The sequence below is a fragment of the Rattus norvegicus genome, chromosome 6 (genome assembly GCF_021556685.1).
Source record: "Rattus norvegicus strain SHRSP/BbbUtx chromosome 6, alternate assembly SHRSP_T2T, whole genome shotgun sequence".
Lineage (NCBI taxonomy): Eukaryota > Metazoa > Chordata > Mammalia > Rodentia > Muridae > Rattus > Rattus norvegicus.
This window is the reverse complement of record NC_141539.1, coordinates 45950895-45976854: the sequence shown is the minus strand read 5'-3', so window position 1 is coordinate 45976854 and position 25960 is coordinate 45950895. Positions and strand designations below refer to the sequence as shown.

The 25960-nt window shown below is 40.8% G+C and overlaps 1 protein-coding gene across 5 annotated transcripts in view; it reads right to left on the bottom strand.

Annotated features, from left to right (window-relative positions):
* Positions 1–18175, bottom strand: part of Rock2 (Rho-associated coiled-coil containing protein kinase 2) — a 94399-nt gene extending 76224 nt beyond the window's left edge. For 4 of the 5 annotated variants that reach the window (XM_087552329.1, XM_087552330.1, XM_087552331.1 and 1 more), the window contains exon 1: positions 17970–18175. Coding sequence is in view for 2 of the 5 variants with exons in the window: in XM_087552332.1 (XP_087408458.1) it covers positions 17970–18110 (141 nt within the window). In the remaining 3 variants the exon portion in view is untranslated. 5 annotated transcript variants of the gene reach the window in all.
* Between the last annotated feature and the right edge of the window lie 7785 nt (positions 18176–25960).

The following is a 25960-nucleotide window of genomic DNA, read 5'->3' as shown; positions in this document are numbered from 1 at the left end:
CACTTAAGTCTAACTTCAAAGTTCCAGGTCTCCTACAAGAATTGATAAAATGCTTAATTTATTTTTTATCCCCTGTGCAAGTTTTGACAAATATGGATGAATTGTAAAAAATTATGCAAAATGAAAAGTACACAAAAATATATGCAAAATAATGTATGTTTTAATTTCTAATAAATTCTAGAAGCGAGAAGCAATTAACAATAAGAAAAGATTAAATTATAAGACATGGGAGATAAGACTGACCATAAAAAAAAAATTGAGGAAACTTTTTAAGAATGATAAAAGTATTGCCTATCTCTTTGTAATGGTTAATTGACAAATTAGTAAGTAGGAAAAAGGAGTATATTATTGAATGAATAAAGCATTATGATATACACCAACAAAATGGCCATAAAAGTCTTTGCATTTCACAATAGTGAATGTCTCTCCTTTGATCTCTCCTTACAGTAACTGTGAGTGGCTTAAGTGTTGTCTATATGTCCTGTTAAGAAAGTAATTCCGGGGTTGGGGATTTAGCTCAGTGGTAGAGCGTTTGCCTAGCAAGCGCAAGGCCCTGGGTTCGGTCCCCAGCTCTGGGGGTGGGGGGGGGGGTGGGGGGGGGGCGGGGGGGGGAGAAAGTAATTCCACCTTTGCATGTACTGTCTTTTCTGTTACTATTATTCACTCAAACACAGTATTTGTTAAATGCACTGAATACTATTATGAATGGCTTAAAATGGCATGTACTGGAAAGTATATTTGTGGGAACCAATACATTATAATTTCCAATGTTTCACATATCATATTTACATGTGTAAAGTAAGGTCTAATATCTGCCATTTTACATACCATAAAATCTAGTAAGCTAAGAAAAATGCAAGCAGTAAATATCATTCATTTTTCCTCCCAAAGTTCCTTATAACAAATCATTGTTGAAATTATCATCATTCAGTCAACCCATAAAACATTATTTGTAAGCCAAGGAATGGGAAAATTCAACACACACTAAGCAGAACAGTATGAAATGGATATGATTACAAAATAAGATAGCACAAATAATGATCAAAACATTAAATATATAACTATACTCCTTACATGCACAAGAGCTATGGGACATAAAGAGTAATGCAAATGGTTGTCTTGAAATAAACTAGACACAACGGCAAATACTGATTTTAATTTCTTAATTCCATGTGAATACTTTGCAGAGAAGTATAGCAAAGGTTGCAGTGAAGATAGGGACTTGTTGCTCAATAGGTATTTCTATTTTAGGTAATGAAGTTTTAAAAATAGATGTCGATGGTTGCATAATACTATGAATGTATGTAATGCCACCGAATTGCACATTTAAAGTGACACAGATAGAGAATTTGTCATGTTTATCTGACTACAACACATTTTTTTTTAAGTTCAAGAAACACCAGGAATGTCCAACAGAAACAGGGTTCAGGATAAATCAAACAGGGTACAGAAATAGGTCAAATTTCTAGAGACAAAACAAAACAAACCAACAACCATATGTGAGATACACAGTACACTGGATGTGATAAAAAGATTAGAGGTTGTAGAAGATAACCAGGAGACCTAGCACAGGGTGTAAACATAGGAAGCACCATCTTTCAATAATGTGCCAATCTGATCCCCACAAAAGAGAGAAGAGTGGCATTGTTTTCTACATCTTTAGGAAAGGTGCCTTCTTTTGGTGCACCCATGCAAATCTATAAGAAATTGGGCACTGGAAACCCAAGAAAAGGAACTGTTCAAAAAAGAATACTCTAAAAATTGTATGGCAAAACCCTTACCAAAAAAAGTAATGTTTGTATTGAGCATAGTAAGCACTCCAAGAGCTAATAGCTAAATAAAAAGGAAAACAACTAGAAAAAGGAAGACGATAGGAAAACTGAAGTGCCAGCTTGCTCTGTCCAGAGAAACATACTTAAACTTTTCCTCAATAAATAAGAAAATTGTCATTTAAGTATTTAAGTTAAGGAGTGAGTTAAGACTTTGCATTTTACAGTAAGTCCTTTACCTGGAGATTATAAAGTTGTAGGACTAGAAAAACTAGAGTAAAGACCACTGAAGAAGAAATCCTATGCTGATATAGAAATGATATGACAGTCATCTGAGTAGAAGAAGGGAGGCAGGAGAGACATGAACTATGTTTAGGAGGTGCACCAGCAGGACTGGATTTCTGGCCTGCCCCAGGAGAAATGATAGAGGAAATCATCACTGAATCTGAGACCAAATCATAGGAGATTTGCAAGCAAAGGGAAAGGAATATGACTGTGATCTAACCTCTGAGAGACTACAATGAACCAAGAAGAGATGCCAACAGATAAATGCATCTCAGCCTAAAGTAGCAACACAAGCATGCAGGTGGATAAAACAGACGTCATCGACACATAAACCCTCAGCAAGTCCTAGAAATAAGCAGATCCAAGCTTTAACAGTAATTGAGGTTTCTTTTCCTCAGGACATTCTGGTTACTTATTTCAGTGAGACATCTGAACATAATTAATAAAGTTAGAAGAATCAGAAAAGACATTCAAGTTGTGAGAGTTTATCAGCAAGAATGATGGAACAATCCAAAGCAGCTGAGGAATTTTCCTGATGATAAGCACTACAGGAATGAAACAGAAGGAAAGGAAGAATGAACAGTACTAAAAAGATAAGCCGGTGTGTCAAATGACAGGAAATTTAAGGGATCTTCTTTTGATGGCTTCTATTTTCCAGGAAACAGGAACACCATCTGTGGAGGAGACTTTGTTTCTAAACCAAAAGAAATTAAAGCCCTTAAGAAGAAGGAAAGAATTACCTTAAGCCTACAGTCTTAACAGGTCTCAGAGGTTGGAATCCAGGAATGTGCAGTGTTATCGACACAGTTAGTTGTCTAATGACTGTCCTCCATCACTCATCAACAAGCACCTTTTGTGTAGATCGGAGACAAACTGATTGTACTAGGTACATATAATGGAGATTCAATGGTGCAAGGAAACTGAGGGTATAGCAAGAGACCTGAATTGATGGACACTGCACTTTTGCCACTAGGGAAGGAAGCATTTAGAAGAGTTTAGAGCCTTACACCTCAAAAGTCTAAAAAAATAAGTTAGTGAAAGAATAAAGAAGCTTAGAGCAGGACTGAGAGTGTGAAGTTTTATATTTATGATCTAAACAGCAAAGTAGATTTCAGATAATGGTGAGATCCAGCACATTTCCATGGGATTCTGTGAGTGAATTAAGTGACCAGAAAGACTGAAGGGAGGGGTGATGGAATTAGGAGACAAAAGTCAAGGTTCTAAGTCCATGTAAACACTAAGTTCACACAAAGGAACTGTGCCAATCTCTTGTGGGAAAACCTGTGAGCCTGATGCCTACATCTTCAACAAACAATTAAGACACTGACAAGAAAGTTGTCAACAAGCGATAGTAGTGAGGAGAGGTACCAGATATATAACCCAGGTACACCACACTGAGTAGAAAGTCTTAGAGAAAGATATCATGGGCACTGCGATTGAAAGGACACTACACCACACTGAGAGCAGAAGCTCCAAGTTCTGAAAGAAGGGTACCTTGAGAACCAGGTGCTTACGATCTGGGCGAGAATCTGAAGCTGCAAGCAAGTATGTCAACCTCGGGACAAGAGAGGAAAAACAGAAGAACAGTTAAGGAAAGGACTGACCACAGAAGTGTCTCAGGACTTCTCATCAAACAGAAAGCAGCAGCTACGAAATTAAAATGAGGCTGGTGGTTCAGATGACAAGTCTCAAGAGCTCTATGGAAGAGAAAGCCAGGCATCTCAGCAATCAGCCAGTGCCTGGAACAATTGTAATTAGGAAAGAGTCTATCTGTTTCTAGCGTTTAAAAAAAAAAATTCAGGCCTCTCTGGAAAGAGCCAAATTAAATTTAGATGAGTTCTGTTAGCTAATGAGTATGTGCTGGCATCTCTGCATGGCTCAGCGGTTACAGCAGTGGCTGTTCTTCCAGAGGACTAGGGTTAGAGTCCCAGCACCTACACGATGGCTCATAACCATCTGTAACTCTAATACCAGTGGACTCAAATGCTTTCTTCTGACCTTCAAGGGTACTAGGCAGGCAAGAGGACCAGACATAAAAGCATAACACCCATAGAAATAAAATAAAAATAAATATCACCAATCTCAGTCAATTCTTACACCTCCATCCTGTCCAAAGTGACCCAAACTTTGTGTAAATCGGTGTTTCAAATATTAATAAACTGTACATTAAAAAAAAAAGACTGTACTGACACTGGTGGGATGGCTCAGACAGAAAAGGTCCTTGCCACACAAAACCTGATGACCTTAGTTCAGGACCCACAGGGTGGAAGGAAAGAACTGACTCACACATACTATGGCTCATGTGCACTTTTATGCACAAATGCCCACAGACATGCAGAGTTTAATAAATGCTTTTTTAAAAAAAATACTACATGATGAGACTATCTGGGAAAACAGTCATGATTTTATATGCATGAGATTAAAAGAAAATAATCCCTTATGCTATTAAATGCAAACAGCAAAAGGGTGTGCTGGTATCACAGTCTATAAGTCTATAAGTGAGTGCTTCAATAACACAGGCCACAGAGAAAAGGTTATATATTACATTTCTTAAAAATTTTAATAGGCATGTATTGCCTTTGTAAATTTTTAATATGTTTGTTTTGCTTTTGAGGGTTTGCTGAGTTGAACTGAGTAAACCTGTTCCTAAGAATATTAAAATATTATGCCAAGAGGCTAGCTTACTCACAAAATCTTGAGAGACAAAAATTTCCAAAAACTCCTCTCTGGGGGAGGTAATTTTATTTTAATATTATTTATTTAATATATAAGTACACTGTAGTTGTCTTCAGACACACCAGAAGAGGGCATTAGATCTCATTACAGATGGTTGTGAGCCACCATGTGGTTGCCAGGATTTGAACTCAGGACCTCTGGAGGAACAGTCAGTGCTCTTAACCACTGAGCCATCTCTCCAGCCCAATTTCTTAAAATTACAGTATTCTATAACTTTTCTCATGAAAAATACTTTACAGTCTTCTCTCTTGTTTTTCAAATCATATTTTCCTTTATTATTACTGTATTGATTATTTTTTGAGATAGGGTCTTACTACGGTGTACTAGCTAGCCTGGAACCCTCCATATAGACCAGGCTAAAAAAAAAAAGAAAAAGTTAAATATTTAGGGCTTTATTGTTTGTTTTGTCTTTTGAGACAGCATCTCACAGAAGGCAGCCAGACCTCAAACCTACAACAGAGCCAAAGATGACTTTGAACTTCTGATCCTCCTACCTCAGTCTCTTGAGTGCTAAGGTTCACCCTCTATGCTGATTTTATGTGGTACAGGAGTTTAAGCCCACAGCATGCTAGGCAAGCACTCTACCAACTCAGCTACATCCTGCAAATCAACGGTTAACTATGATAAAGACTCTTACTGTGCTGCCCGAGCACTTCAGAAACACTAATCACACACTGGGCAGAAGTGTGTGCAGCTTTACTAGCCATGGTCACTCAAACAGTAGATACGAAACCATGCTACCACTCTCCTCCAAGTTGTATAATTATTATCTCAAAAATCAATAAACACGGACTGGAGATGGCTCAGCTAATAGAAGCACTGACTATTCTTTTTTCTACCAACATGGCAGCTCAGAGCTACCTGTAACTCCAGTTCCAGGAGATGCAATGCCTCTTCTGAACTCCAAGGCATCAGGCACGTATGTGGTACACAAACATACTTGCATACCTAACACTCATACAAAAGTTTCTTTTAAAAATTGACACTTTTTTAAAAATATTTATTTACTTATTTTATGTATATTAAGTGCTCTATCTGCATGTACACTTGCATGCCAGAAGAAGGCATCAGATCACACTTTAGATAGTCATGAACCACCAAGTGGTTGCTGGGAATTGAACTCAGGGCTTCTGGAAGAGCGGCCAATGCTCTTAACCACTGAGCCGTCTCTCCAGCCCCAATACTATTTTTTTAAATATCTACAATACATATCTCAAATTTCTACAAGACAATATATACATATTCCTTAATAACAAAAACTAAGTATTAAAAGTCTTCAAGGACTAAAATGTATGAGCAACTTAACAGCTACTGATGAATTCTCTTTTTTTCTCTAATTTTCTATGGAAAAAAAACAATTATTTATTTGTCTATTTATTTTTGGTTGGTTTGGTTTTTTGAGACAGGGTTTCTCAGTATAACAGCCTTGGCTGTCCTAGAACTTGCTTTGTAGATCAGGCTAGCCTCATAGAAATCCACGTGCTTTTGACTCTCAAGTGCTGGGACTAAATGCCTACGCCACTATACTCAGCTGAGAAAGTAATTTCAAAAATACATTTTAAAAATCTAAACAGCAGATTGGAGAGATGACTCAGTGGTTAAGAGCACTGACTGCTCTTCCAGGGGTCCTGAGTTCAATTCTCAGCAACCACATGAAGGCTCACAACCATCTGTAATGAGATCTGATGCCCTCTTCTGGCCTGCAAGCATACATGCACGCAGAATGCTGTATACATAATAAATAAATCTTTTTAAGAATGTAAACATCACTCTTCATATTGCTTGGTACAGCCAATAACTCGAAAGCTGTTTTGTATGCGAAATTTCAAAATTGTTTTAAAAATAAGACTTGTATTTTACACTTTATTTTTGCTTCCTTTTTGTTGTTGTTTTGGTTTAATGTTTGTTTTTTTGAGACAGGTTCTCTGTGAAGCCCTGACTGTCCTAGAACTTGCTCTGTACACTAACTCAGAGATCCACCTGACTCTGCTGCTACCACAAAAGAATGTTTGAAAACTTCGTTTTTTAAATACAGGCATAATCACAATATAGACAAAGAATACACTGATTTAGGAACTATAATCTAAAGGACCATAAATTAAATTTTAATTTTCTTTTTTTTTTTTTTTCCGGAGCTGGGGACCAAACCCAGGGCCTTGCACTTCCTAGGCAAGCGCTCTACCACTGAGCTAAATCCCCAACCCCAAATTTTAATTTTCTAGTTGGGTTTTCTCTCATGAGTTAAGCTGACTCAGTAACTATGACTACCACTTTTTACTTCCTAATTATTAAATGTGAAATATCACAATTACATATTTTGAGCTTAGGCTATGGTTCTATTAGTAGAATACTTGCTTATTAACACACACAAAGCCCTAGCTTCAATCTCTGGAACTCCATAAATGGGGTATGATGGCACAGCCCTGTGTGATCTCAAGGCTTGAAGGCAGAGGTGGGAAGAACAGAAGTTCAAGGTCATCATCTGCTACACAGCAAGTTTAGGCCTAAGATACATGAAATCCTGTTAAGAAGAATAAACAGGATTTAAAAAAAACAAACAAAAAACAAATAAACAAAAAAACCCAGAAGTTCAAGTCATTCTTTGTCCCATAGCAAAATTATACATTTGAGGCCAGTTAGGTGGCTCATCCAATGAAGGCACTGGCCACCAAGCCTGAAGACTTGAGCTCAATGCCTGGTGGAAGGAAAAAAGCAACTACCAAAAGTGATCTCCACAAATACACTGTGGTATGTGCATACCTATACATATACACACATGCACACACCTACATATAAGTTAATGTAGGTTTTTAACTTACAAATAGGGTTTTTTTTTTATTTATTTTATGTATGTGAGTAGACTACAGCTATCTTCAGACGCACCAGAAGAGGGCATCAGATCCCATTACAGATGGTTGTGAGCCACCATGTGGTTGCTGGGATTTGAACTCAGAACCTCTGGAAAAGCAGCCAGTGCTCTTAACCGCTGAGCTATCTCTCCAGCCCACAAATTAAGTTTTTATACTATATTTTTAAACTTGGGTAAGGTATGATGATAAACTTTTTTGTATGTCTTAGCACGCTAATATTTCTTTTTCTTTTTTACACATATGCTTCCTTTAGGAAAGAAAACCCAACGAATTAAGGGAGATAAGAAGGAACAGAGAGAAAGCAAAGAAGCTGGCTAGCTTTAATTAATCTGATTTGTAGAGAATCCTAAAAGACAAAATGTGATGAGCCTTGCATCCTTCCTTCTATATGTCACCCACATACACAAGTCAGTCTTCTGAAAAAAATCTTAAACACCTGTGTCTGATTTTTTTCACTTGGTACAAGAAAAAATATATAGCCACAGTGCCTCTCATCTTACTCCTAAAGACTACTTTCATCACTAGCACCAGAAATGCTCCTTTAATGCAAAGTCCTGGCTACCTCAGTCCACCTACTTCAGAAGATCTGACAAGGGGGGATTTCCCCAAGAGGGTCTCTAAAGGGAGATTCCCCAAAAGAGGATGTCCATGGTAGAATTCTCACATTTAATACTTTAGATGCTTTTGCAAGAATTTAACAGACCAAAATTCATTTTCAGTAGCTCTTGAAAGAATCAGTCCAAGACAATTATGTTAATGTATTTTATATATTTGATGGGTGCACGTACCACACACTAACCCAACTCTGTTTCTACCAGAGTTTACACAGTTCAAAAAGACTCATTACTCAAAAGTAAAAGGCTCCATAACAAAGTTGTTTTTTTTTTTAAATAAATGCTTGTTAACTCTCCTGTGCAGGGGGTCGGGGGACTCTCTTCAGTACTTAATTAGCATCTCCTTACATAAAAACAATTCAAATACATACACCACATTCATGGTGCACTGCTTTAAACTCAGTACAATATCTCTGAATGGTCTTAAAAAAAAAACAAGAACCCAACTAGTTGAGTCACTCCTTCTATCAGAGTTTACAAAGTTCAACAAGAGTTTCATTACTCAGAAGTAAAAGGCTCCATAACGAAGTTCATTTTAAAAAATAAATAAATGTTAACTACAATTCTCATGTGAAGGGGAGAAAACTCTCTTCATTACTTGATTAGCATCTCCTTATATAAAAACAATTTAAATATATACAACACACTTTATATTTAGCACACTAAAAAAAATCTAAAGAAAAGAGCAATCAAGACACGGTAAAACATGCCCTTTGTCCTAGCTGTACCAGAGGCCTGAAGTCAGAGAATTCCTTTAGTCCAGGAGTTGAAGGTCAACCTAGGCAACACAGGAAGAAACTCATAATTATTCATTCATTCGTTCATTCTCTCTCTCTCTCTCTCTGTCTCTCTCTTTCTCTCAAAGAAAGGACACAACTGAAATTCACTTGTTTTTAAAAAAGTACAATCATTCATTAATGCTAAGAATATGAAACTGTATGACCATTTTAGAAAATATTGGCAGCTTTTCAAAATTAAGGATAAACTACCACATGACCCTACAAACTTATTCTTTGGAATCTATACAAGAGAAATATAAACATGTCTTCACTTATGATAAACTCATAAGTAAAATGTAATATATAATTCATGCAATAACACTAGTCAGCAATACTAAAGAACAAAATACTAGCATGCTACAATACAGATGAACCTAACTAAAAACATTACATTGGGGAAAAGCCAGATGCAGTGATGGCATATTGTGTGTGATGGTTTAAAATAGAAATGTCCCTCTCAAGTGTGGATATTTGAACAACCCAGGTGGTGGTGGTGCTATTTGGGGAAGCTATCAAACCTTTAGGAGGTAGAGCCTTGCTAGAGGAAGCATGTTACTGGGAGTAGACTTTTGAGAGTTTAAAAAAAAAAACCCTCACACTACTTCCAGTTTGTTCTCCTTATTTCTGTCTGTGGTTGGAGATGTGAGCTCTCTCACCTTCCTGCTCCTGCTTCCATGCCTGCCACTGACTCCCATGCCTCCTTTGCCATGATGCACTCTTATCTCCCTGGGACTGTAAGCCAAAATAAACTTGCATCTACAAGTTACCTTGGTCATAGTGTTTTATCACAGCAACAGAAAAGTAACTAATACACTGTATTATGTAGAATTTATGTAGAATTTGTTTTTTAAAAAAAGACCCAACGCTAAGACTGGAGTCAAGACTGAGAATCCAAACAATAGAACTTTAGAGGTAATGAAAACATGTTAAGGTGACAGTTTAATTAAATTGCAGATACAAAATGGATGAATTTACAGCATATAAAGTATACCTCAATGAAGCTGAAGTGTAATAGCACAAGCGCTCAAGAGGCATAGGCAGTTGGATCTGTGATTTCAATGCCAACCTGTTCTCTACATAGTGAGTTCCAGGACAGCCAGAGCTACATAATTGAGACCCTGCCCCTCCCCCCAAAAATTCCTGATGAAAACACAAAGAACTTGAAAAGATAGCAAACAATGGTATCATTTAATACCTGTCCCTCAGCCAGACTTTAATTTCAGACCTGATTCTAAGAAGAAATGAGATAGAAGAATGTACACTGTCTATGCCTGCAAAGTTTATTTATACATTCAACCCATTATTATGAAAGGTTTATAAGCAAATACAGTATTACATATTACTCCCTTTCTCTAACTGAACACCATTAGCAGAAAGAGTAACTCAAAATCCATTTTTGTAACTATTTTAAATATAGGACAAGCAAATTACACTTATTAAAACATTATAAACATTAAATAGATAAAACTTAAAGTAAAATGTTAGTAATCATGGAGCTGACAAAACAGCTCAGTGTGTAAAAGCACCTGCTGGCTTGTCTGATAACCTGAGTTTGATTCCTGGAGGAAGGAGACTCAAAAACTGTCCTCTGACTTCTGAGTGGCACAAACATATATACATACATGCAAATAAATATAAAATATAATAAAAGTTGTTTTATACTTTGCTTACTATCTGAAAGTTTTCAACAGAGCCTTTCTTTATAACTTGCAATAACATCCTGATTGTTTTTCTTCTCTTTCTGGGTTTTTTTGAGATTGGGTTTCTTTGTGTGGCCCTGGCTGTCCTGGAACTCATTTTGTAAACCAGGTTAGCCTCAAACTCAGTGACCCAACTGTCTATGCATCCCAAGTGCCAGGAGACACCTGCATTCTTGATCAAAACCTCTCATGCCCTTTAACTTTGTTTTTAATTTTGTTAGCAAGCAAATATTGCTTGATTATTAACAACCAATATACTGTTTTGAGGATTAACCTGAAACATACCACCATTTTTTCATCTGTTCTCAATCATGAAATCTAACTTAACACAAAAATCACATGGCTCCCCATGGAACTAGATGAGATTAACTAGAAGCTAGATCAGGGGAACAGATGACATGCAAGTGACTAAAAGCTGTTTAGCCCACATAGTGTCTTAACTTCACCTAAAATACAGAACAAAATTAGATTTTATCTTTCTCTAGACACCCTGTTTCAGTACAGGGGCTAGAATATGCCTACATTACAATTTACTTTTCCTAGGAGACCAACTGTTCTAACCTCCCAAACCTATCTTCTCAGCATACATATGTTTGCCTATCTTCCTTCTTATGAATAGACTAATCTCAAATGACAAGATATACTCGGGGTCTATTGTACTATCACTTCTAGAGGGACTATACCTTTAGAGATATCACTCCTATTACTTAAAATTGAATTACTTTTTAATTCAACAAATAGCCAAAGAATATAACAGGAAGACAAAAACATTTATATCCTAATACAGTTTATCTTGTATGCATTAGATAAAAATAAACTCACAAGCCAAGTGTTGTTCCTCCAAGCCTGTAACCCCAGCATTTAGAAGGCTGGAGACGAGGCTCATGAGTTCAGGGACAGTCTGGGCTACAAAAACCAGTCAGCTATAAGGTAAGCACTTGACTTCAACAGTAATAAGTAAGTAAATTAAATAAATAACCTCAAAGGCCAGGAAGTACAAAAAAGATAATATTTTAACATTGTAAGACTTCCTCAGCACCATTTACCCAAGTATTAAAACAGGCTTGCTTCTCATCTCCAGAGCTAACCTTAATAATGAAGTGTTAGAAACTAGTTCCCAATCTGAAATCCCTTAAAAGTAAATTTCCTATCACATACATCATAACTAAAGTTGTTCAAAAATCTTTCACAGAATAAAGTAAAATACGCATTAAATATAAAATGATCAGTTATAAAGCACTTTAGATGCCTGGAAAACAAGCCATAAAGTCCTTAGAAATAATTCTCCAAAAGAGTTAACACCAATGAACCAAAAAGCAACCCTAATATGAAAGAGAGAAAGAATAAATGAGTATGAGAATGAGGAGACTAGCCACTGTGAACAGACCACTTTCCAAAAGGTAAATGAAGGTCATTTAAAACAAGCCAAGCGCAGACCTATCTACATCTACATTAATGTAATCACACTTTGAAGGATCAGGAAAGCAAGGATGCAAGGAAAGCAGTTCCCAGCAAGGATAAAGGACAGCTACCATGACTTGATACTAACTTACATGTTAAATTCAATATAGTAAGCTAGCCCACTACTGGTTAAGAATGCTTTTGTGGGCTGTGGATTTTTTTTGTCTTGTTCTGTTTACATGTATTGTATATGTGTGCCTCAGTACATATGTAGAGATCAGAAGACAACTTGTAGGAGTCATTTCTCTTTGTGCACCCTGTGGGTCCCAGCAATCAAACTCAAGGCCACTAGCCAGGCTTGGCAGCACACACCTCTACCAACTCAGTCACCCCACCAGTCCTCTGGATTTTCAATGACACATCATCCTGTGTCAAACTGAGCCATCAACTTTCTCTTCCCCAACAACCCTTATCATGAGTAGTCAGTATGGAATAATTTTTAAATCTAAGATGCTTTCTATCTTACCAGTCATGGTTGGCTGACTGCCCATTTCCACAGATAAAACTAGAAAGAAATGAGTTTTAAACAAAGTTTGACCGTGACTAAGAATCTGAAGATAACATTAAGAAAACACACAAAAGTCTACTAGTAAACAGATTTTTGGCAAAGATGACAAGCAACTCAGTAAAAAAGGAAAAATACTTTTCTCAAAATAGTAATAGCAGTAGTAGTAGTAGTAGTAGTAGTAGTAGTAGTAGTAGTAGTAGTAATACTGAGTATCTGAGTAATCATTTGGAGGAAAAAGGAAAGTCAGCTTCAATCCCTAACTCAATTGATAAACATGTATCTTAGACCTGTATACAAATGCTAAATCATAAAGGTTCAAGAATAAAAGCAAAAGAGGCTATTTCTATGCCATAGGGCTAGGGCAGAAAAAAGCAATAACCATTTTTAAAACATACCACAGACTGAGAAAAAACACTCACAAGACAAACTTTATAGCATTGCCTTTGTACACAAAGTCATTTCTATGTCTAACACATAAAAACTTATATAACAGCCCAACTTTTCAAAAGGGCAAATACTCTAACAGATGATTCACATATATTTATATATAACTAGCCAGTATGCATGGTAGTCATAAGGACATGCAAATTACAACTCAATGAGCTACCACTCTACCCACAACAGAAAGGGGTTTTTTTTGTTTTGTTTTTTTCCTGATGTTAGGGAAGCTGTGGAATAACTGGAATCTTCCCTCCTGTGTTGTTGGCATAAGTACGAAATATAAAATAGTTTATACTTTAACTACTTTAAAAAGATCTGGTCATTTCCTAAAAAGCAAATATACATATATCCTATGACACAGCAATTCTATCTCATTATCAACCCAAGAGAATTAAGAGAAAAAAGTCCTTACGAAGACTTAACACTAATTGCTTATAACAATTTTTTTTAAAAAGCAAGATTTCATTATGTAGCTGGGGCTGGCTTGGAACTTACTCTGTAGACCAGGGGGCCTTAAACTCATAGAGATCTGCCTGCCCCCGCCTTCCGAGTATGGGACTAAAGGTGTGAGTCACCACCATGCCCAGCTTATAACATTTATTAAATTTATTTATATTTATATTATAAATAGCTCTGCAAGGAATAAGCACTACTGTCTAGCCTGACAAACTGGAGCTGGACCTTGAAACTCACATAGTAAGAGAATTAACTCTTAAAAGTTTTCCTCAGCTCCCTACACACATAGCCGCAAATAAATAAATGTAAAAAACAAAACAAAAATTAAGTTTTAAAGCATTTAATCTGTATATTCTATATATCCACCTCCTACCTCACACAAATGAATACGTACAAAGTCATTTTTCATCTTTTTTTAAATTCTATTTTGTTTTTATTACATCTTCAAAACAGTCTCAGACATTACTTATGGGGACTGAACACATGCAACTGTATCTTAATTGGCCAGCACTGATTGGAAAGAACCTAAGTACTGTGATAAATATTTTCATGATCTGGGGCCATAGCCCTGAGGCAGACACTTGCCTAGCATGTGCAAGGCCTTGAGTTGTATATTCAGAACTACCAAAAATAAAATTTCTGTACAGTAACATTTTCATATAGTTACTGGCAAGTACCAGTTTTAATAGGTGTTTCTGGAGCCAGGCAGATGGCTCAGCAGTTACAGGCAGTTGCTGCCAAGCCCTACAGCCTTAGTTTGATTACTGGAATTCACATGGTGGAAGGAGAGAACTGGCTCCTGTAAATTGTTCCTTGACCTCCATACCTGTGCCATGACAATATAACACCCCACCCAAAACACACACAAATAAAGAAATGTAAATTTAAAAAGTTTTAATTGGTATTTTGTTTTTCAACCCAATGAATGTTTGATCACCTTTACCCATTCACAAAAACCTAGGTACAATATAGGTTACTATAGCCACATAAGAAAATAAAATCCCAAAGCATCAACCTTAAGACATTTCTCCAGCATACATGTTAAGTAAAACACACCAGGCAAGCAATATGAGGACCTCTGACAACACAGGAATTTACCCAAAGGTTATCACTTAAGATCCTCCCTTAAAAATATTTCAAAATTACTGACCTTCAAAAAAGGCTTGGTTAATAAAGGTACTTACTTACTTACAAGTTACCAAGCCTGACAACCCCATGACCTAAGTTTGATCTCTAGAACCCACATGAGAGGAGAGAACCGACTTCCACACTTGTCCTCTGACCTCTACACATGGCAGGGCACATGCCCACACTCAAACACACAAGATAGATACTGTTTGTTTTTTAATTTCAGAAGCAAGTCTCTCTCAAAACTACTTTTTATATAATACCAGCAGCTCACAATCTGCAACTTCAAAAGAGTTGCATATTTTAGAGACAAATAAAGTAGATAGCCTCTGCAGAGAAACAAGATAATTCAGTCTGTACACTGATAGGGTCCTAAAATTCAGCCCTAGATATGCTTGACAATGATTAGTACTTATGATAGCAAACTCATAATTGCATGCATTTTTAAAATGTAGTAAGAAATATCTATAACAAAAATAATTTCCTGTCTCAAAGAAAACATAAAGCTAGCAAAAATGTGCCAAATGCACATAGGAGAAGTAAAATGAGTGTAAAGATGTACCATGTACTGGAAGAAACTTTACATGCAATCTTGTGTAACTTTTTTCCTATGAATGGTTTCCCTAGCCTACTGAAAACGTTTTATAGAAAATTCCGGTATCCTTCATCATCACTTGCCATATTTACCAATATACAACTTCCAATGGTGCTTTCTAAGCTTCTGAATACAGTAACTAAATATCAGGCTGCTTGCATTAGACTATTAATGTTTTCTAGACTGAAAACTAGAAGAAATGTAATGTTAGGTAAAGCAATGATTTAATTTTGGAAAAAGCTCATAGCAAGATTTCAAATCTTTAAAGTAGTAACAGCTATTATTTTGTAAGCATTTTTAAAACATAATTTTAAAAATAAAATCAGTTTAAAGACTACAGAGTTACAATTTGGGGTATGAAAAGGCTGTGATGATGCACAGCAGTAATGACTGGCACAACAGTGTGAATGCACATAGCATTACCCAACTGTGTACTTCAACAAGGTTTAACTGCCAAGTATTATGTATACTACTACAACTAAAATTTTACCATGACCATTTGGAGAGGAAAGGTTTATTTGGTTTACAGTTCCATACTATACACAGTTCCTCATCGATGGAAATCAAAATAGGAACTCAAACAGCAGAAACCTGGCGTGGTACAGAGGCAATGGAGGGTTGTTGTTTACTGGTTTGCTTCCCGTGGCTTGCTCAGCCAGTTTTCTTATAGAACCCAGGACCACCAGCCCAAGGATGGTACCACCCACAATGGGCTGGTACCCACTAGGAATCACTAAGGAAGAAAATGCCATATCTGTAGCTTGTGTCAAGTTGACATAAAACACCCAGCAAATAATTCATTCTAAAACTTCATGATGAAATTTACATAACTTAGGTATTATTATAACTTTAATGATGTTTTCAACTTTTATTAATGTTCAACAAAGGCACCAGGGACCTCACTCTAAAGGAATAAACGGCATTTTTTGGCTTAGTAGCATTTGCTGCACTCTAGAATAACACCTGTCCTGATCTCAATGACATGTAATCAACTAAAAGCAGCAGTAAGTCTGCTGTCAAATCAGCATTTAATGTCAACCCTCATAAGGGTAATATGTCATCATAACAAATGTGGTGTATTAAGCTCTCAATGAAGGAACTGTTACTGACCACGTGTAATAATTTAGGCAATATTTTAATAAAACAAAATAGTCACGTCACAGGTATAAACAACTTGGTTGCAAGCTCAGAATGATCCTAATAACGATAATTAACATCACTAACAGTACAAGAGATGACTGTGAAATGTGAAAACATTTCTATCTGGGATTGAGAATGAACCTGGTGAATACTTGAGATTTACAGAGACTATTTTTAACTGAACTTTCTGGCCTAGGATCAAAGTTTTGCTAGCAAAATACCAAAGTGAAAATGCTGGCAGTGACGCCAAAGAAGCTTTGCTTTATCTACAAAAGGCTATGACCTACAAGCAACTAATCCTACTCTGAAGACTTCCAAAATACATCCCACAAAGACACAGGAACCCACTACCAAACAAAAAGCATACTATACTCCCCTCCCCTCCCCTCCAAAAAAGTCACAATCTTTACATTTACACATCCTATCGAACGATACCCACTCTCTAGTCAGTTCCTGCACTGTGGCCAAACAGAACTGAGTCATTCTGCAAATGATTCCAGAAACCTCAAAGGATAACCAACGGCCTCAGAAGAAAAGTTAGTCAGTGGAAAGGGAGGAGACAGCTTTTCTCATCACAGAGTAACTAGGCTTCGCCTAGCAGGGCTCAGAACTGACATGCTTTTTGGCACAGAATGCCTGAACACCCACCCTATGCCTAGCCCTCCAGAGCTAATAGCCAGAATACTTTTTTTTTGACTTCTCAGGATACACCGTCACACCACTTTTTCCCATAAACGCATCTCTAGCTGCACACTAATCAAATTCGTTTGCCAAACATAATCGCTTCCCTCAACATGACCAGAAGTATACTAGCATTCTAGATGGCATTTATTGCAAAACGTGTTCTTTTCTTAATCGAGCTCCAGCTAGGCTCTTAATTGGGATTTTGAATGCTATGGGAAAGACAAGATGAAGGGGGGAGATTTATTCCATTCTACAATTCAGACTCATTTCTTGGCTTCAGAGCAACAATCTCCGGAAATTTAATTTACATAAATTCAAATGCACTAAATAGCTACTATGGAATGTCCAAGAGCAACTGAAAACAGCAAACTTAAGCTGTGCGTTCCCAGATTCCTGACGAAGAGGACCGAGTGAGGGCAGCTCTTTGTCATGTGCCCCAGGTGGTACTCCCAATAGGAAGAGCGTCGGATTTCTTTCTCCCTCGATTTCACCCTAGCTCCCACAGTGCGTGACACTTTCAAATTGGGTAGCCTAGTGTAGGAAGCACAGCCAATCCTCCACCTTTCCGCCCCAAACCAACTGGGTAGGCGGGAAGGAGACCAGGGGTGTTTCCTCCCCGCGCGCTCCAAGAACGGGGGCGGCGGAGGTGACACTCGCTCCACAGGGAGGTGGACCCAAGAATCCCAGGTGGGGTATCCACTCCGGAACCTGGGTCTCCAGGTCCCTGGGCAGCCGGAAGCTGGGCGGGTGGGCCAAGGGGGGACCAGGCAGGGCGGGGAGTTCCCTCCCTATCCCGCACCTACCAGCAGGCTTTCCACGTTGATGGGCGAGCGAGGGTCTCGGATGAGCGCCTCCAGCTTCCTCTGACGACCCGCGCCCGCCCCGTCCCCCGGCGCGGCCTCGGGGGCGCCGGGCATTTTCCCCGTCGGCGGGGGCCGGCTCATGCCGCTTCGCCCGGCCTAGCGCCGCCCGCGGAACCTCCGCCCCGGCCCGCCGCGCGCCGCTGTCTGAGGAGCCGCCCGGCCCGGCCCGGAGCAGCGAGGCACACGGCGTCCCCGCCCCTCAGCCGCACGCGCGCCGCCCGGCCCGTAGCGAGCTCGCCAGGACCCGGCGGGCGGGAGCGGGGAAGGGGCGCCCGCGCCGCACCGCCCCGCCCTCGGGGCTCAGGCCGCTAGGGCCGCCGCCCGTCCACCCGCATGTCGCCGCTGGCTGCCTCGCGCGCCCACAAGCCCGCTCCCCTCACACGCAGTCCGAGCCGCGTCCCTACTCGGCCGCGCGCCGCCGCTACCCACAAGCCCCTCCGCCCGCGGGCGGCCGCGCGCGGCACGCCCCGCCCACCCGGCGCGTCCCCGCGGCACGCCCCGCCCCTAGCCTCCGGCCACGCCCCGCCACCGAGCTCAGCAGCAAAGCTTTTCCGTTCCCGCCTGGCTAGTCTCTCTGCCTTGTCTGGCCCGTTCCCGGGGTTAGGAGGCGGGACGGATGGCAGCGCGGTGCCCCGTGGTTCCTGTCGTGTGTCCCGCGTCGCCCGCCGGACCCAGCGGCCTAGTTGACGTCCGCGCCCCCCGCCCGCTGTGTCCCGCTGACTCAGCACGCAGCTATGCATGCCGCGCCGAACTGCAGCGCCCGGGGTCAGCGCCCTTCCCAGCCCTGGCGCGCCTGGGGCCTTGGCCTGGGGCTCCCGGGGGGCGGGGAGGCCGCGCCCCTAGCCCGCGCTCAGAGTGTGGGACTCGTTTGAATCCCGTTGAGTCCCGGGGCTGGGAAGCCTGGAGGAGTTGCCTCTGCCTCCGGGACACAAATCCTAGGCTCTCCGAAACCTTTGTGCCCTTCCCAGACCAAGGTGTTCACCTAGCCTTAGACCTTAGACACTGGCCAGGCGGAGGGAACTGGAGGGCAATAAGGAAGCACTTCTGCATTCGCAGGGCCCTTGCTTTGGAAAGTGAAAAAGGGGCTGCTTCTCCGCATTCCTGCCCTATTGCTGTCCCGGAGCCATTGGTCAGATCCTCTCAGGGCGCAATCTGAAAACTATGTGCCAAAAGCTATAAAACTGTTCACAGAGCCCCTTTGACCCAGTAAGGCCATTTAAGGAAGTCCAAGTGTAAGGAAATGATCCGAAGAGAGAAGGACTTTGCGTGAAGATGTTTACAGCAGGACTATTCAGAATGTTCGCAATGACCAAAGCCCTGGGAGTGGACCCAGTCTTCCAGCAGCTTCCAAACAAGCTCTTGTCGCATTCACAGGGAAGAATCCTGTGGGTATTGCAGGCCGGTTGAGAATAGGGCAAAATGTACCGGAAGTTAAAAAATGCAAAGGACATTATGAACACTCTGAAATGAGCAGCTAAACAAATAACACGCTTAGCCCTAAGTGAATGGGACCCCCCCCCACTTGTAAAGATGTCAAATAGGGTGGTGGCTTCATATGTCTTTAATCCCAGCTCTGGGGAGAGACAGAGGCAGGAGGGTTTGAGGCCAACCTAAGTCTAGAAAACAAGTTCCAGGTCAACCAGAGCTGCACAGAGAAGCCCTGTCTTGAAAACAACAAAAATGCTAAAAAGAAAAAAGCATATTGAATTTCTAAACTTGAAAGCCTGTACTTATTGATGGGTCATTCTAAGAGAGGCTACAGTGTAATGCTCCTAAATAGTGGGCTGTAAAGCTCCCTGGGGTAAATCTGTAGCCCTGGCATGGCCAAAACTTCATGTGCTTCACCCAGCACGGGTTCCAGGAATGTCTCTCCTGAGGAAAAGCCACTCCCGATTTGGATTAAGACAGGAAGAGGCCATTGATGACTTGAGAACCCTGTCCTTTATAGATAATAAAACTGGCTTCTGTGTCAAAAAAGTTCTTCAAGCCTGTACGAGAACTTACTCTTTTGGGTCCTCCACAGACCCAAAGCAAGGAGAGGAGAGCCAGCTAACCACTCTTTCCACTGATGCACTGGGGTATGATAATTAGATAATCGTTATGACGGCTCTTACAAGTCCGTTTTCCTGGTGACATGATAATGGGCTCTCAAAAGGAACACTGTGATCTTCCGGTTACAAATTAATTTTGAAATGACTGGTTATATGTTTTTATGGATTTTGGTGGAGTAGCCATGATCTCAAGCCTTGGAGACCTTGTTTTAAAAGAACAGCAGTACCCTGGTATGGTGGTCTACCTCTGTAATTCTACTACTGAGAAGGTAGAAGCAAGAGAATGGGGGTTGGGAGGGTTTGAAGCCACCTTTACTATGTAGAAAGTTTGAGGTCAGCCTGGGCTATAGGTAACTGTATCTGAGGAAAAAAAAAAACTAAAATAGGAAGCTAAGATGATGGATGGTTCAATGAGTAAAGTGCTTATCATACAAGATCCTGATTTCAATCCCCAGCACCCATGTAAAAAGTCTGCCACATACCTATAATCTCAGTGTTGGAGAGGCAGACATAACAAGATCCAGCCTAGCCAAATTGAGGGGCTCCAGGTTCAGTGACTGTATCTCAAATTAATTAAGAAAGACATTGATATCTTACCTCCCCACATACCAGCACACACAGGTAAATGTGTATCTGAATATATGCATGCATATAAGTACACACAAAACTATAAATAAATAAATAAATAAACAAATAAATAAAAAAATTGTAGTACTGAACAAAATACACAAACTTCTACAGATGGCCATTAGATACAGAAGACTTGGGAGGCGGATGTTGTGACTTGGCACAGTGGTTCTCAACCTTTCTAATGCTATGACACTTTTAATTCATGTTGTGGTGACCCCCGACCATAAAATTACTTTTGCTGTTACTTCATGACTGTAATTTTGCTACTGTTATGAATCATAATGTAAATATCTGATATGGGACCCCTGTAGAAGTGTCATTTGACACTCAAACAGGTGGAGTCACACAGGTTGAGAACCAATGACTCAGCTGGTAACCCTGGGGACAAATGCTGGAGCTACCTGCTACTACCGCATGTTACCTGCGTGATCCTGAGTCAGTTACCTAACTTCTCTGAGTCTCAGTGTCCTGATGGCTGGCTGGCCCTTAGTAAATGTTCTCATGCTGGGCAGTGTTGGCACATGCTTTTAATCCAGGTGCGGGAGAGGCAGGCAAATCTCTGTGAGCTCAAGGTCAGCCTGGTCTACAGAGTGAGCCAGGGCTATACAAAGAAACTTTGTCTCTAAAAGCCAAATTAATAATGATGATGATGATGATGATGATGATGATGATGACGACGATAAAATGTTCTCATGTTGCCATTGCCATTCTTGTACCTTTGCCTTTCTGTGGATATATGAATGAGACTAATTCCTTAAAAGCAGATTATTTAACAAAACATTCTTTAAAGCTACAGCTACTGCAAATCTACCCTTTAAAATTCTGCGGACTGTCAAGGAGCTCAGTGTGTAGGAGAGTCTGCCTTGAAAGTCTGACCATCCGAGTCTGATCCCAAGAACCACAGCTACAGAACTGTCCCTAGACCTACGCACGCACGCATGCACGCACGCACAATGATCAGTTCACATTCCCATCCATGCTCACACTTTTGCCAATGCAAAGTATTAGAAACTTTTAAAATTTTTGTCAGTTAAACAATCAAACACAGTAACATGGCATTTCCTTTCTCGTTCTCCTAATTACTACTAGACAGGAGTATTTTGGATGCCTATTTCTTCTAAAACTGCCTGTTTACATCTTTTGTTCCCTAGTGGTTTGTGAGTGTTCCTTGGCATTGAGAATGCCCTTCCTTGTTACAATATATCCTTAAAATACATTACATTCCGTGAAGATTTTCTCCCAGGCTTTGGCTTTTCTTTCTGGGTTTGGGTATTTTTTAATTAATTGATTAATTAATTAATTAATTTTTACATTCCAGATTTTATTCCCCTCCCCATCGTCCTTCCCCCACCTCCCGCCCCCGTGTTTTGGGGGGTTGTTTTTTTTTGTTTTTTGGGGTTTTTGTTGTTGTTGTTTTTGTTTTGTTTTTTGGGTTTTTGTTTTTGTTTTTGTTTGTTATTTTTTTTTGTCACTCAAATGTTTCTATTTTTCAGCCAGTCAAACCTGTGAAGGCTTTTCTTCACAGCCTCAGGATTTTGTGTCTGGGCAGGGGAGGATTTCAGATCCAGGGTTTAGCTCACACAGAAGAATGGAGTTGCAAGAAGTTAGGAGGAGTCCACAGCTTCCTAGTGAAACCAACCAGTTCCTTCCAGATAGGCCTTCAGAGATCTCCCTGGCACTTGCTCCTCCCTATGGTACCTCCAACTCCATTCCGGTTGCACCTCAACTGTCCCATCCTGTCTCCTTTTTAACACTGAGTTTCGGGTGACCTGATCGAAGATGAGTCAAGCAAGAATTTGCAGAGTTATTTGTTCTATTCTAAGGTAGAACAATGGAGAATACAAGCAAGCCTCTGAGTGACTAGGGCTTTATAACTAACCTCTCCAGGATACCAAAGCTGAGCCCCACTTCTGTCCTACGTCTCCATATTTCTACCCACTGGAAGGGACTCGTGTTGGCTTATTGTCTTCTCAATGCTTCTGACACGTCATGGTCTACAGTGAGGATCCAGGACTCGCCCTCTTTTATTTACTGAAGGGCAATGTCCTCATTTCTAGTTTTTTTTTTTTTTTTTTTGTTCTTTTTTTCGGAGCTGGGGACCGAACCCAGGGCCTTGCGCTTCCTAGGCAAGCGCTCTACCATTGAGCTAAATCCCCAACCCCTCATTTCTAGTTTTTAATGTGAAAGATCAGTCTCTTCCCCAAAAACTAACTCCCTTCAGCTGCAACTTTGCCCAATATCCTACAAAGGGCTGCTTAAGAACTTGTGTGTGTGTGTGTGTGTGTGTGTGTGTGTGTGTGTGTGTGTTGATATATTTCTTGTAATTACTTGTGTAATGATAATAGTTACCTTGAGGGCTTACCATATGTTAGGTAATTTCATAGAAATTATCTTAATTTACAAAATAGTCTTTTGCCAATGCTATTTTACAGGTGATGTCATAGAAGCTGAAGTGAGTGTTACTGTAATGAGTCACTGAGGGATGGATGGATGGATGGATGGATGGATGGGCGGGTAGATAGATGAAAACAATGAACTGCGAGTGGTCCAGGCATTACCAATAAAACACACAACTTTTCTCACCTTGCTTCACACTGAAGGATTCAAGTTGGATCCCCATCCTAAGATGCTTATGCCCCACCTAAGGCTCAATAACAGAACAAAGGCATGAACTCTCGGTGCAAAGGGGTCATTATTTTTGTAAACTTCACTACTATAAAGGGTCCAAGTTTAAAGGTTTATGAAGTCGAGCTTCATCCCAAGGCTCATTCATGGTTCTGGTAATAACTCCCAGCGTGAGCGAGAAACTTGCCAAGCCCTCTGAGTCACTGTCCTCATCCACAAAGCAGAAATAATGAAGCGTGGTTGTTATTAAGGCTCCTTAAGATCTTTAGATGAAAGATACAGTGCTCATCCGAGGCAGCTTCTTCCCCAGACTACTGGGCAATGACTCCCGGGGTAGAAGGAGCTGTTGGGGCTCTCATACCTGTCCTTAGAAGGAAAAAGCAGGTCACTCCGAAAACACAGACCTATAGTGTCTGAGATTGACCATGCTGCCCAGAAATGTCTGGGCTCCTGGTCTTGATATTGTCAGCAATCCCTTTGTCCTCATCAGTGAGATGGCCAGGGATCCAGGATGCTTTGTGAGTTCTCTGCTCCCCACCCCTGCCCCCAACCTTGGGTGCGCTAAGATCTCAGAAGAAAGCTTCATCATGCACCTGGGGCTTCCTGACAGGAATCAGGGCCTGCTCTTCTATTTCCTCTAGTCCTCCTAGCTTTCCCTCAAAACAGACCGTAATTGCTTCTTCCCTCTCTGGAGAAACTGATTCCCACAGACACAGAGGGCAGTTCCTTGCTTTCTGGCTCCTTGTCAAGTCTTTACCCCTCGTCTTCCATCAAACTCTCAGTCCTCCTCACCTGGCCCCTGCTCCTCTTCCACTAACACCTCCTGTTCTTTGAAGGAAGGACTTGGCTCTTCTGAGTTCTGAGTTCCCCTGCCCTGCAGCTTTTAAGAGAATCCTTAGCAAAGTGCTCCAGGTTCACAAGCGAGGCCATGGAGTGCCCTTTGTTATATACACAGGCATGCCAGAGTCTTGTGGGTAGCCACCGTGATCTTCAGGCTCTTGTGTACCAGAGGAGGACATTAGGCTGCCACATTGGAGTAGTAGAAACAGGGATATTTTCTTTTTTTCTTTTTTCTGGGGGTAGGGGTGTTGTTTTTAGTTTTGGGGGCCGGGATTGTTTGTTTTTGGTTTGTTTTGTTTTGTTTTGTTTTTGTTTTTCAAGACAAGTTTTCTCTGTGTAGCCCTGTCTGTCCTGGAACTTGTTCTGTAGATCAGGCTGGCTTCAAACTCAGAGATCCAACTGCCTCTGCCTCCTGAGTGCTGGGATTAAAGGTGTGTGCACCACTGCCCAGTTTAAGGGACATGTCCACAACAGTGCGCTACCAAGGGAATAAGATCAGTGGCACCTGTACAGGCTCAGTGGAACGGAACACCTCAGTCACTTACACAGTATGCTTTTTTTCCCTCATATTTTGTCACATGTTGGGCTTGGTGAGAAGGTGGGGGGAGGGATCATGAAGAGATGTGACAAGGGCTCTAATCTTTGTCCCTTCCAACTGATTATTTCATATGCTAATTTAAAAGAATGTTTGGGGTAGGGTTGCCTGAAAGAACAGATATGTACCATGTGTGTGCAGTGCTCTTGAAGGCCAGAAGAGGGCGTTGGATTCCCCTGGAACTGGAGCTACAGACAGTTGTGAGCTGCTATGTGGGTGCTGGGAACTGAACCCTGTCCACTGGAAGAACAGCCAGTGCTCCTGACAGCTGAGCCCTTGCCCCAGCCTTCATATGCTAATTTTGACCATAATCGGCTACCCTTTTCGCCTTGTTTGTGGCTCTGCTGATGCTATTCTGCCTTATGTTTCACTTCCCACCGGGTCCTTCCCAGTCTTCATGACAGAAATGGGAAAGTAGAAAGAGCATGAGTGGGAACAGGAGTAATGACTAGAGAGGTGGTTTGCAGTTTTGTAGGGACAACGTGCAGGGTAAGTGGAAAGGAGACCAAAGACATCCTGGAATTGTGTCTCCAGCTATACCTCCCGCTGACTGTGCAGGCGTGTGCAGTAAGAGCCCTAGATGTGACCCAATACAACTTGAGAATGAATCCTAAGAAGTAGGGTGACAGGTCAAGAAGAAGGTCAAGGTGGAAGGAAATCAGTTAAGGAATAGTTTACTAATGCATAGACTACCATCTATAATGAAGTGGTTTAGGACCATGATTAATTAAAAACTTGCCAATCATACAAAGGGGGAAAGGCACTGTAGATTAAGTGGAGGCTCCTTTGTACATAGGGAGAGAATCGGTTTCTGGGAAAGCCTGTCGAATTAGGCAAGGAGGAGCCACTTCATACTTCCCGTCTTCAGAGTGACATTTTAATGGCTGAGGATGCACTTGTGATATTCCATTGACTGCTTCGACCTCCAGGGAGTGAGCAGAGAAGAAGCTAGCCTGCTGGTAACCCAGCCTGGCAGATGAGGGCATGGGCAGGTCACTTCTCTGACCATGAACAATAGGGGTAAATGTCCTTTTGATAGAATCACAAAAACTTCCTTTCAGATCACATGCACCCTTCCTGGCTGTGTCAACTAACCTCTCTCTCTCTCTTTCACACACACACACACACACACACACACACAGTCAGAGAGAGAGAGACAGAGAGACAGAGAGACAGAGAGACAGAGAGAG